We start from the raw sequence: 16,616 nt of genomic DNA, 5'->3' as shown, positions 1-16,616 counted from the left end.
TTTAAATGTTTCTATAATATCCCCTGTCACGTCTATCATCCAGGCTATATATGTTAAGATCCTTTAACCTGTCCTAGTAAGTTTTATACTGCAATCCATGAATCATTTTAGTAGGCCTTCTCTGAACTTTCTCCAAAGAATCTATATCCTCCTTGAGATACAATCTCCAGTACTGTACACAATATTCCGATTGAGGTCTCACCAGTGCTTTGTACAACAGCATAAGCACTTTCTACTTTCTACTGCTTATGCCTCAAGCCATTTCCAACCAAGCATTTCCTGCAGCTCTATTGCATCGCCTACCTGCCATTAAGTCCTGGAAAAATTACCCTTACATCCCTTTCCCCATATGTTGGGGTCAGGACTGTATAAAATATTCTATGCTCTGCCCTTGGGTTTTTATACCCTAAGTGCATTATCTTGCACTTATCCACATTAAACATCAGTTGCCACAGCTCAGATGGCATTTCCAGTTTACCTAAATTATTTGCCATTAGACTTTTACCTCCAGAAACATCAACCTTGTTGCAAATCTATGTGTAATCAGCAAAAATGCATCCCTTACCATCAGGACATTCTGCAATATCACTAATAAAAATATTAAATAGATCTCTGAGGTACCCCACTGGTAACAAGACCTTTCTCTGTTGTCTGTACCTTCTCTGCCGACTGTTTCGGTGTCCCTGTTTACGTGCCTAGCAGCTCCACTTCTAATCTTGCATCTTCTTGTTCTCCTGTCTTCTTTCACTGCTGGAGGACCAGAGGAGAAGATGTGCCAGTAGGTTACTTCAGGCAAAAGGGCGGAGGCTCTGGGCACACCCTCTACCCTGATCCTCCAATTAGGGGAGAGGGTGTGTGTCCAAAAGTGCCCCCTGCAGAAGTTTACCAGAAATCATGTCCCTGCCAAGCTGTTTATAGAGAAGCGGACAAAGACAGGAGAGAGAAGATAGAACAATGGACCAAAAACAAAATGAAAAATTGTTCCTGGTCCATTTGTTACCTGTCTAGTTAACCATATATTCCTTATCAATACCGACATCAAACTCTATGCCAAAATTTTGGCACTCTGACTGAGAGCGGTCATACTTAATCTAGTACACTCGGAGCCGGTCAGGAGGACGGTGGACCTGATTGAAGTAGCCAAAAGCACAGATCAACCATTAATAGTGCTAGCACTTAAGGCAGAGAAGGCCTTTGAAAGGGTTGACAGGTCTCACATGTGCTATACACTGTACAGGTTTGGGGTGGGAGGCTAATGCCTAGAAAGAATTCAATCCTTATATCAAGATCCCCATTCCACTATACCACAAATTGAATGTCAATTCAAACATAAGAAAGGGTTGCCCTGTCTCCCTACTATTATTTGTCTTGGCCACTTGCCAAAACAAATAATACCATCAGAAGTTACCCCGAAATATCGGGTATAGAGGTGGGACAATGGCATTATAAATTAGGACTTTTCGCAGGCGATAGCTTGCTGATTTTTGGAAAGTCTAATATCTCACTCCAGTGTCTTTATTGTGTGCTGGTAACTGTGAAGCATTAAATATGAACCTCAAAGATGCCAAGCTGGATCTGCTCATATTTAACTACCCATTTTCGTGTAGAACAAAATACATGCTACCTAGCAGTCAATTTAACGATTTACTCTAAAAGACTACTTTAGTAGACCTACCTGCTGCAACTGGTAACTGACTTATGATGAATGGCTAATGTCGGTTGTTCCATCTCTTTATACATACACAGATACCTAATCAGGGTGATGCCTCCAGGGGTTGAGTTCGCACCCCATACTAGAATAAAACGACAAAGGGGACACAAGTCTCCTACATATTTACCCACTGTTAAGTGTTTTAAGGGGTCTATCCTTAGCTCTACTTATCTAATGCCAAATATATTTTATATTCTTTTCATGTACTTTCTGTATGCCAAAACTGAATAAATTTGAATTAATTAATGTATTTTTTACACAAATGATTTGCATGCATCCCAGCAGATACATTGAGACTGCAGTACAATAGTGGTGGGGATTTAACAGTTATTCCTAAAATACCGTTCATACTATATTCCGCTTCTGTTCCCATGTAACAAACCATTATGATATTTCACTGAATTAGAAATGGAAAAAATTATGCCAAAGTTTAGATACATTTAAAAATCCCATAAGAACATAAACTTGTATATAAGACTTGCTAATGTTAACACTAGCCAAGTAAATGAAGGATTATAGTTTTCATATGTATAGCTTGCTCCTTAGTACCTTATAATATGTTTTTGTTTTATATGGTTATTTGCTATATTCACATTAACTATACTGTTATATTCTTGTGTTAATGCCACATGACTGCAAAGCATTCATATCTATACACTGTGTCTGTTGGAGAAGGGAACACTAAATGTGTGAAATATTCTGTTGGTGAACTGAGAGTCATTATAATATTAGAAAAAACATGTTTTATGTTGTGCCTATGGTGTTAAACTAAAGTAAATTATTTTTTAAATTGTATTTTAAAAATGTTTGTGTAGTTTGTTTTATATATTTTTTTTTATTCTACAGGCTTCCCTTCAACAAAGGACTACAACAAAGAGTTCATCTGCTGTAAGTACTTTACTGATTTTTACCATCGCACATATTTAACAAAAATATGGCTATTAAGCATACATTCACTGACCTTAATGTTAAGCCCTCTATGACACCGACTTATTTGGCTAATTCTTTCTGTAAAGTTATTATTTACCTTAATATTAATATTTTAATGTACATTTCCAATCTTGATTAATTAATATTTGTTAATAAGATGTAAAGGTCTAAACCAGTGGCAGAACTACCGGGGTCGCAGGGGTCGCGACTGCGACCGGGCCCTGGAGTTCTGCCAGTCAGGGGGGCCCAAGGGGTGCCGAGCGGTTGTTGAAAACGACCGCTCGGCAACTCTTGGGCCCCCCTGACTGACAGAAATCCAGGATGCCTCTGCTCGCCGCAGCTGCCGCTGCTGCTGCTGCTGCCGCCGTCGCCGCCGCCGTCGCCGCCGCCGTCGCCGCCTGCCTCAGCACTGCCCAGAGTGCAGTGTTGAGAGCGTGAGGCGTTTGTCTTGAGTGCCGGCGCTTTACGCTGAGCGCCGGCATATGACGTCAAATGCCGGCGTCTAGCAGTGAAGCGCCGGCACCCGAGACAAACGCCTCACGCTACCAACACAGGAGTTGACGGTAAGTGACCTACAAAGGGGGGGTAGGGAGGGAGAGGGTAGATCGTGAGAAGGGGGGGTAGGGAGGGAGAGGGTAGATTGTGAGAAGGGGGGGTAGGGAGGGAGAGGGTAGATTGTGAATAGGGGGGTAGGGAGGGAGAGGGTAGATTGTGAGAAGGGGGGTAGGGAGGGAGAGGGTAGATTGTGAGAAGGGGGGTAGGGAGGGAGAGGGTAGATTGTGAGAAGGGGGTAGGGAGGGAGAGGGTAGATTGTGAGAAGGGGGGTAGGGAGGGAGAGGGTAGATTGTGAGAAGGGGGGTAGGGAGGGAGAGGGTAGATTGTGAGAAGGGGGGTAGGGAGGGAGAGGGTAGATTGTGAGAAGGGGGTTAGGGAGGGAGAGGGTAGATTGTGAGAAGGGGGTTAGGGAGGGAGAGGGTAGATTGTGAGAAGGGGGTTAGGGAGGGAGAGGGTAGATTGTGAGAAGGGGGGTTAGGGAGGGAGAGGGGAGATCGTGAAAAGGGGGGTAGGGAGCGAGAGGGTAGATAGTGAGAAAGGGATAAATGGGTTGGGGGTGGGGGGGCCCTTAACAGATTCTTGCACCGGGGCCCTGAGGTTTCTAGTTACGCCCCTGGTCTAAACATTGTTGGTCACATGGGTCAATATCATGTGTATCACTGGATTGTTACTGAAACTAAAAAATGAAATACAATACTAGAGAAAAAATGTAAAACATGCAAAATTTTAAATGGATTGTGTGAGGCATATAAAGATGGCAAAAAATAAGACAAACACAAAACTTGAAGACTGCTTGTCCCACTACAAGTAATTCAATTAAATATCATTCAGTCTTAATTATAGTGTGAAGATTTAAAAGATGATAAAAATGCACCCTGGGGTGTCAATTGCTTGTGACCTTTAAAGAACTTCCATTACAGCACACGCATACATTTTTAAACTTAAAGGATTTATTTTCAATAGCTACAGACAGATCTAGTCAAAGGAATGAATAATGGGAAAACGGAGCCTGCAGTGAGGAACTGGATTGAACTGCTCCCTATTTATTAAATTCAAACAAAGCTAATAGGAAAAAAATGAATTAGAAGAACAAAGTCCAATAAAGCTCCCTGGAATAAAACGTGCCATTTCATTTTAAAAGCATATGCATTAAACACAGACTCATAATAATAACAACCTATTTTTAAGAAGGAATAGTCCCTCAAGCCTCTCAAACATGCAATAAAGCACAAATATATGCAATTAACAGTGTTGGGCAGCAGGATTCAATAGGTTTTAAAGTGTTTCCACTCCAATAAAACCTGTTATATGGATGGTGTGATTCATTAATAAAAGCAAACGAAGCTGAGCTGTCATTTTATCTATTTTTCACATATATTAATCGGATATAATAAAAAAAAAACTATAATGCTGGTCAGACAGCTTGATCTAGATTGCAAGGTTATTTAGGCAGGGCTATTCTCTATTTTCTTCCCATAAGTCTAAGTGATGCACAACTTGTTATCCTACTGTATAACTTTTTAGAATACGGTTGCACTATATAAATCAATGAATATTTAATCCACAACGTTCTTGTTGAATCTTTATTTCCATTATATTTTTATCCTTTTCACTGTGACGATTAGAATGATCATTTAAATGCATTTGATATGGGTTGAGATACAGAAAGTGTCAATGGGCTGCTGTAGCTACACTCCACTACCTAAAGAAGGTATTGACCTAGAAGTCAAAGGCACATCTAATAAACCTGTAGGCTCTATAACAAAACCCAACACGTGTATAGACACAGCAGAAGGGAAAGGACAATGAAGGAAAATTAGCAGTCTAAATTGACATTTTGTAATCGATAAATTTAATACTAAGTTTACAGATAAAAGGCTTTAAAGATGAGATTCAGATAGGGACACGAGCCAAGATGTATAGAACATGCTAAAAATGAGTGAACTATTTTCAAATCAATGATGTTGTCAGCGTGCTGAACTGTAACCCAGTCCACCCCTAAAAATGTAGGAACATTTCAATCTGCTCCCCTTGAGCTCAATTCCTTTAACTAAATAATGGTGTTCCAGTTTTGCTGGACATTGCCCATTAAAAAGCTACAATGTATCTGTCTCCAAAGTGTTACTTTTTAATTATTATTTCTTGAATCTGTGTCAAATCCAAACCATGATCACATAATATCTAACTAAACATCTATCAGATCCCTGCATACACCTGTACTAGAGATGTTCAAAAGGGCCAGAAATGATTCGGTTTGTTTTTGGTCCATTTCTTTTCGGGCAAAGAATTATGCCCTGCCCATTCTGTTGGGATGGAAATAGGGGGGCATTTTTAATTTGGGAACAAAATGTGTTGCCCAGTGCCCACATTCACTCACATTTGCTCTCACTCTCTCTCACATTTATGAAATGTTTCCTACCTTCTTTGCTATTGCCGAATATTTCTGCTTCCACTGATCACTTATGCTTCTGCATCTTCTTGTCCTTCCTCTTCTAACTTCTTTCTTTAATCTTCTTTTGTTTTCCTCTCTCTTCTAAATTCGACCACATCTCTGCAGACATAACATGGCGCAACCTTCCACCAAATTTTGTTGGACGTTTACCTTATGAATTCGAATGCACAAGTCTAATCTGTACTTCCAGCCTGCTGTTTTAAATGAATATGCAATTAATACTAGTGACAGCATTGTGACCTTTGCTTTAAATGATCTTTTACACTGTGGTTGGTCAAATTTTTTACAAAAGATGATTATTTAAAAAAATGTAAATGAAAGTGCTACTTTACAACAATTGCTACCCCTCACAGTGTGTTATATTTGTTAAATTAACAAAATATAGAGGTTAATATTAAACTTGTGCATTCCTGTTTGGGAGAACAACAAAACAAACACAATTGTTGTGTTTTGATTGTTCAAACAGAATACTGAATAAGCAAATATGGTGGTGGATAAAAGTAGAGGAAGACGCACAACGTGAAGAACCTTTGTTTTCTCGTGTTCAACTTTGTTTTTGTGTCCCACCTGCCATTTCTTGAAAGAGAACAAGGGACATTGATTGAGTAAGATGATCTTCGTTTGTCCAATCAGCTCACTCTTGTAACATCATGCTGAGGGCTCACCCAATGTCTGTGCTGCATTGTTTTGAAAATGAACCCTATAACCCTATAACATTACCCCTACAACATTAACTCTATAACTCAAAGTCTTAACTTATTTTGAGTTTTGAAACCAATTTCTTCCATCCGCTTACCTACCATCAGTCCTGAATTTCCCATTACAGTCTTGTTTTTTTCAGTCCTGTCCTGTCAAATTCAGTTAAAGTAGGAATGCAAATGTAGGAAGAATAAATACATATAATAAATTAAATGACTTCAATAATATATATAAGAATATATATAAGAAATGAATCCCTTATTTTTAATAATACCTACTCAATTTTCAATTAGTTGATAAATTAATGATCTTTAACCAAACCGTGCACTATTACTATCCTTAACATTACATTAACCCTATAACTTTCTTAGTCTTAGCTTATATTGAGTTTTTGACCTACTGTCTTCCATCCGCTTACCTGCCAACAGTACCGTATTTCCCAGGACAGTCTTGTTTTTTTCAGTCCTGTTAAATTCAGTTTGGTTAGTATGCCATTGTAGGTAAGTTGCAAATGTTAGGCAAGTATATAAAATTGGCCTCAAAACAAACCCTATTCAAACCCTATATCACCGTTTCATGGCAGTTCCTTGGCAAACAGCAGAAAACAAAGAAAAAAACAAATATATTGGCAGAATACGAAGATTTTCTTCCTGAAAATGAACACGGGAATGAACATGAAGACTTTGCCAGCGCCAAAGTATAGTTAATATGCAGATTTGTGTAACATAAAAAAATTCAATATTGTACATCTCACAATCTTGTTCTCTACCGTCATCAACACTGATGAAACAATAATTGCAGCATGATTATTCTGATATAATTAACTGCACTGTGATGCAGCCACGTGTTTAACAAAACCCTTAGAGTTTGAAGTCAGCCCTTATCTGAATAAATTGGACATTTGTTTGAGAAAAAAATATGTAATTTAACAATGTATATTCATAAGAAGGGAGATGAACAAACATTTCTTTAGCAATATATGTTTGGCTGAACAAATGCCACTGATTCTAAAATGCCATCTTTTGTCACTGTGAATTATTGTTATTATGATTTTTAGAAAACTTTTTAGAAGTTTGTGTATATACTGTATGTAGGTATGTAGATATATATATATATATATATATATATATCTCTTCTAGATTTAAGATTAAGGATAGTGAATATCTCAAGACTGAGACAACTTCTGTAGCTATGTCAAAGACACTGAAAACGCAACAGAAAGAACTATCGTAGAGATGTGGTGATTTGAGAAATGAAAGTTGTCAAAAAAAAGAAAACTTGCTTCTAGGAGCACAATAGTCCTAACTGCATTCATAACCAAATTTAAAAGAAAATGGTCTAATATATATATCTTTTTTTAATCTAAGACGAAGCCAGGAGTGATCCGTCCCATAACATTAAAAGTGTGCCTAGATGAACAGAATGAAGAGATGTATCATCCATATCCCTCTGATCATTTCACTGTGACTTCACTGCACACATCTGGGACATAAATGTCTGAACACGTAAGTTGATAAGCTTATTTACTAAAATATTTTTTGTATGTAAATACTGCATTGCAATATCTAAAATAACTGTCCCACTACACAGTCTGCACACCACTTTAGAATAGCAATCAAAGTTGTTCTGACTCACATGTTAAAAGGCACACCTATACAATGCCTTCTGTTAGATGGCGTTTTTTAGACATACAAATTATATAGGTTTGCATACGCATTTGCTCACACATTTTATCTTCTAATGCATCTTTTAAAGCATTGCTTTTCTTGAAGCCGTTAGATAGGAAAACCTCTAAGAAAAATGCGGCCGTATCGTTTTTGGCCCATTTCCACAAGTATATATATATATACCGTATTTGCTCGATTATAAGACGAGGGTTTTTCCAGAGCAAATGCTCTGAAAAATGCCCCTCGTCTTATAATCGGGGTCGTCTTATAATCAGACCTTAACTAGGTCTGACTATGAGACTAAGATCCAGATCCCCCGCAGCGATGCAGGGGACCTGGATACTCCTGTCTCTCCCCAGTCCCGGGGGCTTAGTCCGGGCAGCGTGTAGAGCTCTACTCAATTTGCGTAGAGCTCTACACGCTGCCCAGACTAAGCACCGAGTTCCCCGTGATCTCTGACAGCCGGGGAAGGTCTGCGCGATGGACGCAGACAACCCCCGCTGCTGACCGCACCTCCTCCCGGCTGCAGCGGAAGTTGTCTGCGCGAATCGCGTAGAGCTCTACACGCTGCCCGGGACTCAGAAGCACCGGTAAGTTTGGAGGAGGGAGGGGGAGGGAGTGTTAAATGGGGGGGTAAGGCATTTCTGGAGGCAGAGTGCTCTGTGAAATGCCTTTTAACCCCCTTAATGCCACTCTGCCTCCAGAAAAGCCTTTTAACCCTCTATATGCCACTCTGCCTCCTGAAATGCCTTATACCTCCCTATATGCCACTCTGCCCCATAATATGCCTTTTAACCCCCTAAATGCCATAGAGTGGCACATAGGGGTATAAGGCAATTCTGGAGGCAGAGTGGCACATAGGGGGTCAAAAGGCATATCATGGGGCACAGTGGCATATAGGGGGTATAAGGCATTTCTGGGGCAGAGTGGCAAGCCAGGGGGCAGGTGTGCATAACTGGGGAGGGCAGGTTGAAAAAAAAGGAAATAAAAAGGAAATAAAAACTTTTATTAAAAAAATAGTTTACATGAATTAACATTTACTGGTAAAACTTTTTTCCTATAGGGTCGTCTTATATTCAGGCTTTTTCTTTTTTTCATAAATTAATATTCAGATATTGGGGGGTCGTCTTATAATACGGGTCGTCTTATAATCGAGCAAATACGGTATATATATATATATATATATATATCTATCTATATATTTGCTTTGGTGAAAAGTATTTGAAAGGCTATTATAATGAACTGTTAGTATCATGTTTCTGGTTTCTTTTTTTCTTTCAATTTAGATCAGCATACATTTCTTGTTGCAACACTTGCTTTTTAGGATTTGAGTTAAATTCTACTGAATACATAAGGCAATTATACAGCAGACAAAGCTGGAAACTCACTAAATAGCACACTGTTTCTTATGATTGAATTGTAATCTAGGTTAATAGGATTGAATCTCCCTCTGGGTAAAGCATGTAAAAACTGTTTAGTTAAAATTAAGTAAGATATAGACATATATATCTTCCTGGTATGACCACAAAACAAATTCTTTATACCTTGTCTTTCTTTTAATTTCTCTTCGCTCACAAACATCTTGGGTTGATTTACTAAGAAGTACAGTAAGGTTATATGCGTTCACATGCCGTACTTACTAGCACGCAAATTCTCTCTGACACCCACTCACTCTAACACCATACACCTACACATGCATACTACTACTCGTGGCTTGATTGACTACTATCCTGCCTGTTCCTGATTTTCCCTGCCTGTGTGCTATACCTGGCTGGTCTGACTACCTGCTTGGTGAACCGACCCTGGCTTGCATGACTACCTGTTTAGTGAACCGAACATGGATGTGTCTGTCAATCCACCCTACATTAACCCCTGGTATCCTGTGTTACATGTCTAGGAATTCCACCTGCAGTTCACCTTTACAAGTGTACGGTTATTCTACTAGGCTTTGCTATCTACATTAAGAGCCTATACTGGAGCCTCCACACTGTTGGGATAAACCAAGTTACTGTTCACTTATCTTCAGGGGTGATTCAGGGCAAATTTCTGCAGTGTGTGCTGAATACTGAAATTTATGAGGTGGGAAAGCTAAACTTAAGAGTGTTATAATTAGCATTGTTTCATCGGTTAAATGTGTTTTTGACAGAGCATAAAATACATAGAAAGTTAAATTCAATGAAAGTTGTGTTCCAACTAGATGACACATTTCATTATGTTTCATGTCTGCACAATTAAAATAACATCTATGTTTCCAGTGCACTTTAAAAATTCTAGTTTCAATTTCTGAAAACATTGTCATGTTTTTCAAATATGGGAAATGCTCCAATAAACATGAAATTAAAAAAAGAACTGTATGTCATATTCCATGCTTGCAAGCTTGAGGGAAAGGGGTGAGGACAAACATAAGGAACAAAGAAAAGTGAGAGGTAGTGTGGTGGGTTTTAAGATTTTTCTTGAATGTTGGCAGGGAAAGTTTGGTGGAAGTAGGTTACAGATGTATGGGGCAGCACAAGTGAAATCTTGAAGATGGGAAAAGGAAGAGGTAATAAGTGAGGAAGAGAGCCTTAGCCCATTGGAAGAACTTAAGATCGAGTAGGGGAGTATTTGTTTTTGAGGGCAGAAATGTATGGAGGAGCAGTGGTATGGAGGGCCTTAAATGTTAGTACAAGGATGTTCAATATAATTCTAAAGTTAATAGGGAGCCAGTGGAGGATTTTACAGAGTGGGGAAGCAGAAGAAGAGCGGCGTGCAAGGAAGATAAGCCTAACAGCAGCATTTAGGACAGACTGTAGAGGAATGCCAACCAGAAGAGTGTTGCAGTAGTCAAGACAGGAAATGGTAAATGAATGAACCAGAGCGTTTAGGGACTCTTGGAAGAGGAATGGGCAGATGTGAGAGATTTTTTTTAGGTGCAAGCAGCAGGATCTGGCGAGGGACTGAATGTGAGGGATGAAGGAGAGGTTTGCGTTAAAGATGACCCCAAGGCATCCGGCCTGGTTAGTAGGAGAGATAGTCATGTTGTTAATGGTGATACAGAATTTAGGTACCGGGTGGAGATGAAAGGAGGGAAGATAATGAGTTCAGTTCTTCAGCTCTCTCATCTTCTCTTTTATTCTTCTCTTCTAAGTTTGTCCACATCTATGCGGAAATAACCTGGCATGAACTTCCACCAAAATGGCGGTGCTTCCAGTGATATCTTCTTGCCTGATCCCCGAATCAGATGCATGGACAGGAGCCTTAGTGGCATCTTGTGTTAGGAAGGGATGGATGCAGATATTTTTTTAAGATGAAGGCAGTAGTTTTTTGAGACAGACTGAATGTGGGGAGTGAATAATAGGTCAGAGTCAAGGATGACACCAAGTCAGCAAGCTTGAGGGGATGAGAGATGATTGCACCATTGACATTAAGGGAAACTGATGAGGGAATGTTAGCATTGGAGGAAGGGAATATGAGGAGTTCTGTTTGTAAGAAATTACGTTTTAGGAAACATACAGACATCCAGTTGGAGACAGAGGCAAAGCAGTTAGTTACACGGTCTAAGACAGAAGGAGAGAGATAAGGAGATGATAGGTACTATAGATCTGGGTGTCATCAGCATGCCGGTGGTATTGAAAGTCAGAGGTTGTGATTAGTTTGGTAAGTGTAAAGAGAAAACAGAAGAGGTCCTAGAACTAAGCCTTGGAGTACCTCAACTAAGAGGCGAAGGGGAGGGGAATGATCAGAAAGGGAAGAGTTGAAGCAGGATAGAGTTGAAGATTTTGAAGGAGAAGAGGGAAGTCCATAGCAGCAGAAAGATCAAGTATGATTAACAAAGAGTAGTGACCCTTGGATTTAGCAGTGAGTAGGTCAATAGTAACTTTAGTAAGGGCAGTCTCTGTAAAATTTCAAAATCAGAATCCAGATTGAAGAAGGTCGAGTAAGGAGTTGGAGTAAAGAAACTTAGTTGGGTATAGACAATTCCTTTAAGGAAGCTTGGAAGCAAGAGGAGGTAGAGAGATGGGATGGTAGTTGGACAGATCAGTCGGGTCAAAGGAGGACTTTTTTAAGATATGAGTTATGGTAGCATGCTTGAACAGAGGCGTATCTACTGAAAATAGCACCTATGGCAAGCACTGAAATTGCGCCCCTGTCCAAATATCTAAAACCAATTTACTAGCCCCTGCTGCCCATATATATAAATATATAAATATTAGACCCTCCTGCCGATAGCAGGTATAGATCAACACACAAACCCAGATCAATTGAAATTCACTTGTGATCTCAGCACTGAAGGTATATATCAAATAAACAGAATCAGACATACAAATCCTGTATTTGCAGGTATACAATAACAATATATGAAACGTAGCATCGTAGGTATAGATCAAATACATGGAAACAGCATTGCAGGTATTAATCAACTGAATAAGACATATTAACCCTGTATTTGCAGGTATACATAAATAATGTATGGAAACATAGCATAGCAAATATGGATCTACAGAATAACACAAAAACCCAGCTTTGCAGGTATAGATCAATTGACATTCACATTAAAACACGGCATTAAAGGTATATTTAAAGCCCCCTAAATTACAGGCATAGATCACAGGTTGCACACCCCAAAGCCAGCCCTGGCGTCCAAACTGCCAACATAGAACCTGACCAGCACCCAGATCACACACATAAGATTTGCCATCTTTGTCCCCAAATAGCCCAGCACAAGTCAACTTTGTCCCCAAACAGTCCGGCCTGTGCCATCTTGGTCCCATATACACCCTGCCTGTGCCATCTTGGTCCCCAAGGCTCAAACCTCCTGCTAGTGCCATCTTTGCCCTTCCACAATTATACATCTATGATGCACACAAACACTTTTACAGTCACTAATTCACACTTTAATTCAGACAACTCATCCACACATTAACTCATGCTCTCTCTCATTCAGACAACTCATCCACACATCAACTCATGTTCTCCCTCATTCAGACAACTCATGCTGTCCCTCATTCAGACAACTCATCCACATATTAACTCATATTAAAAGCCGCTCGCTGGTGCCTGCTGCTTCACTGTTGAGCGCCGTAATATGACGTATTACGGCGCTCAGCAGTGAAGCAGCGGGCACCAGCGAGCAGCTCTTAAACGCTGTCTTTTTTTTGATGCGGGGGAGAGCGAGGGGCGCCGTACTCAGTATTGAGTAAAGAGAGCTCCCAAGTTCCTTTTTGTCCTTCCTCCTTGGTGAACTCCCTTAGTAAACGTCTTAAATTGGCACTTAGTAAACTGGCACCCAAATGGAAAAGGGGTTGTACCGCCAAAGTCAGTTCTTATATAGGGAAGCCTTCTTTTTAGTTATTTGCCAATTATTTAATTACCCCGCAGTAAAAGCACAGACACATGGGGGAGAGGAGATAATTGCTAAGAGAGTACTAATTATTTGTGTTCACATTTGTTTTTAGCCTCGGTCATTGACTTGGTATATATAACTGTTCTGTATTCTCACTTAAATTAACCTTACGGTATAAGAACTTTGATTTGCGGTTTAGTTTCATGTAAAAATATTGGGTTATTTAGCATATTTTAAGTAAACCTGGGAAGGAAACATAAAATCAACCTAGTGTTAATTTTTGCATACAATATTTGACATGCAATATTGTAGGCATGCAGTAGTAAAAATCACCCTATATGGTTATAGAGAAATAAACTTCACTCCTTTATCAACATACAGCTGATATCAATTAGGACTTTGAACAGTTCATCTTCAAAAGCAAATTATTAGTTATGTTGTTAACACTAAGGTGAACTCAGGTTAAATGTGCTTTGTAGGTTGAGCTGTACATAAAAAATGTTATATTCATAAATATAAAACCTCTAATGGTGCATTGTTTTAAACAGCATTGTTACACAATATTGCCAAAATGAGGGTAGAATATAAGCTTAAAATTGAACAATTTTCTTATGCAAAAGTAAGAATAATATGAACAAACACTGGCACAAAAGGAGAAAAAAGCCTTGTTTTGTGAGCTTACAATCAATATATATTCATATAACATTAACTGAGATGCTAAATGATAGTTATAAAGTGTGCCTCATTGCTCACTGTGATGTACCTTTCATACGGTCATATATTTCTTGAAGACTCAAGGACTTTGTCCAAAGAGTTCCAGTGGTGGTCCAAATGAAAGACTTGCTGACTGCCACTAGGGGGATACCAATTACACCTCACTGGCCAGACTTGTGATGGCTGAAAAATTTCTCTTTGGCTGATCCCCCTGTGCAGTTTAAATGTTGATTCTTGACTGCTCATGTGGGTGGAATGGATGTGATTTTTCCAACTTCCCAAGTGATCTAAGATTTGAGAATCTCCTCAGTGGTTTTGACCATAGGGAAAGCTTTTTATTGCTACCTGTCCTCAGCTGAGCTAGTCTTGCATGATCTGTTTTTTTGTTTGTTTGTGGTATATATGCATCTGGGTACATATTTTACAGTGGTAGATATCTATGGTGTGGTCTATCATTGTTCTATTGCATTTGTGATCGTTAAACCCAGGTACCTATATATGGCTATGGTTTTTAAAGTGCTGTAGTAAGATCCTTACCAGACTCCTTCTTGTATTACGCAACTGGAAGATTTTTTTTATATAGTTAACACTTTTAACCTTTGGTACTGGCAGTTGGTTGCCAGATGCTCCTAAATTAATGTCAACGGGAGCCTAGTGAGTTATTTTGCCACCAATTTTGTTGCTGTAGTGCTATGGTATGCTAGGCGGTCATTTTTGTCTAATTTTCCATTATTACTGTTTTGTCTTGTATAATTACGTATACCAATGATGATATTTCACCAAAGCTGCATGTAAAGTTGTTACATATGTTTTAATTAACATTCAATGTTAATTTCTTCACTATTATAATTACATTGTACAATGCCTTTTAGGCAGAAGTCAATTATGTCCAATTAAGGTCAAAACCCCATGATTATATACAAAAAAAGAATGTAAATGTATATGACAAGCTAATAACATGAAAAAGTATATTCATATCTCTAATATATTCTTTTATGTTAATATTTAATGAATACAAATAATTTGCTTTTTTTTTTTTTTGCTATAAAATAGCAATACATTTTTGTGGTGCAGATATTCTTATGTTTTCTAATATTCTTTTATGATGAGTGCTCAAGCTAACTGGGCTTTGTGCATCAAAAGAAATTATCCATTATCCATTTCTAATTTTCTTCTCACATAATGTGATCTATTATATGCTAAAAAAAGTGCTAAAAATAAAGTATTACATTTAAGTATAGATTTGAGATTTGATATTGAGATTAGGAAATAAGTGAACATTGGTTATGCATCTTTATTTAAAGGGTCTTTTACTTCAACTAGAAATGATAGCTTAATAAACTAATGCAAATGAAAACTCTCTTATATAAAGGGGAAAATATAGCTCATAATAATCTAACTTTATTTTTAACAGTGCATTAAGAACAGTATAAAAAAATAATCTGAAATCTCCACATGTGATGCTTAGTGATGATGTCCAGCTTTCCTCCATCCTTTATTTTTAAAAGACGAAACACTTACTTAGGTATCATAGAAAACATGAAGTGTGACATAAGCTTTCAGGGTCTTAGCTGTCTCTTCTTTAGATGTAATCAAATTCATCAAATGTAGAATTTCCGCATAGACATGTATTCATGTGACTATATGCTGCAGACAGATACAGAGAGACAGGTAAATGCACAGGAGCACTCAAGCATAGACAGCTCCAAACACTGAGCAGCAGGTTACAATACAATCTGTTATTGAAAGCTTAGGTAGCCCTGATAAATCCTAGGCTAATCCTCTTTAACTTGGCTCTGCCCATGGCTTCTATTTGAAAGAGGAGGGTGAAGCAGCAAAGTTAGGAGGTCCCTAGGAATGACAATCAATGCTTGCTACATCATTGCATAAACCATTCCCAAGAAAAAAGAAACTACAAAACATGATTGCAAAAGACCTATATGTAAAAACAGATTTTTTTTACAATGAAGTACAAGACATTTGTGCTCTAAAATGCCAACAAAATTTGATCACCAACATAATTTGAAATCTACCAAGTATAATAGTACATCTAGATTACACACAATTGTCTCTATTTTTACATTTCATTTATGCCTTAATTTCTATTTCTCTCTTCTTTTTTTCCAGGTAAGAGGAAGAAGAGACCTGAGTTTTCTCCTAGAAGAAATAAAAAAATCTGTTAAGGACTGTGGTGACTGTAAAATAGTTTTAAAGCCATATTTATATAACTGTAGTTTAAAATATATCACACTAAAGCATATTTCAATGGAAAGGGAAACTACGAAGAAAAATATTTTATATGTACAAAGTTCTATTTTATTGTAGCAAAAATCTATATCACTTATAGTCTACTCAATCTTTATTTTGATTTGCCATTAAACTGTGTGAATCTGATTATTTTTGTTTTGATATAAACTAACACTGGATCATTTTATTGATCTGTTTTGCTTACATTCACGCTATACTGATTTATTGTCTGGATATTCCTTTTAAGTTCTGAATGGCAATCTTGGCCATAATTGTGGTGGACGACTTGTCACATATAAAGATCAAACCTCTGTAAGC

The 16,616-nt window shown here is 38.3% G+C and overlaps 1 protein-coding gene across 1 annotated transcript in view; it reads left to right on the top strand.

Moving 5' to 3' along the window:
- MLIP (muscular LMNA interacting protein) overlaps positions 1–16,287 on the top strand; it is an 84,022-nt gene extending 67,735 nt beyond the window's left edge. The window contains exons 12-14 of the mRNA XM_053458959.1: positions 2,558–2,599; positions 7,715–7,856; positions 16,179–16,287. Coding sequence (XP_053314934.1) covers positions 2,558–2,599; positions 7,715–7,840 — 168 coding nt within the window. The 3' untranslated portion in view covers positions 7,841–7,856; positions 16,179–16,287. The remainder of the gene's footprint in view (positions 1–2,557; positions 2,600–7,714; positions 7,857–16,178) is intronic.
- The last annotated feature ends 329 nt before the right edge of the window (positions 16,288–16,616 follow it).

Source organism: Spea bombifrons, chromosome 3 (assembly GCF_027358695.1).
Source record: "Spea bombifrons isolate aSpeBom1 chromosome 3, aSpeBom1.2.pri, whole genome shotgun sequence".
In the NCBI taxonomy this organism is placed as follows: domain Eukaryota; kingdom Metazoa; phylum Chordata; class Amphibia; order Anura; family Pelobatidae; genus Spea; species Spea bombifrons.
The sequence above is the reverse complement of the archived record's forward strand: the minus strand, read 5'-3'. Positions and strand labels throughout refer to the sequence as shown.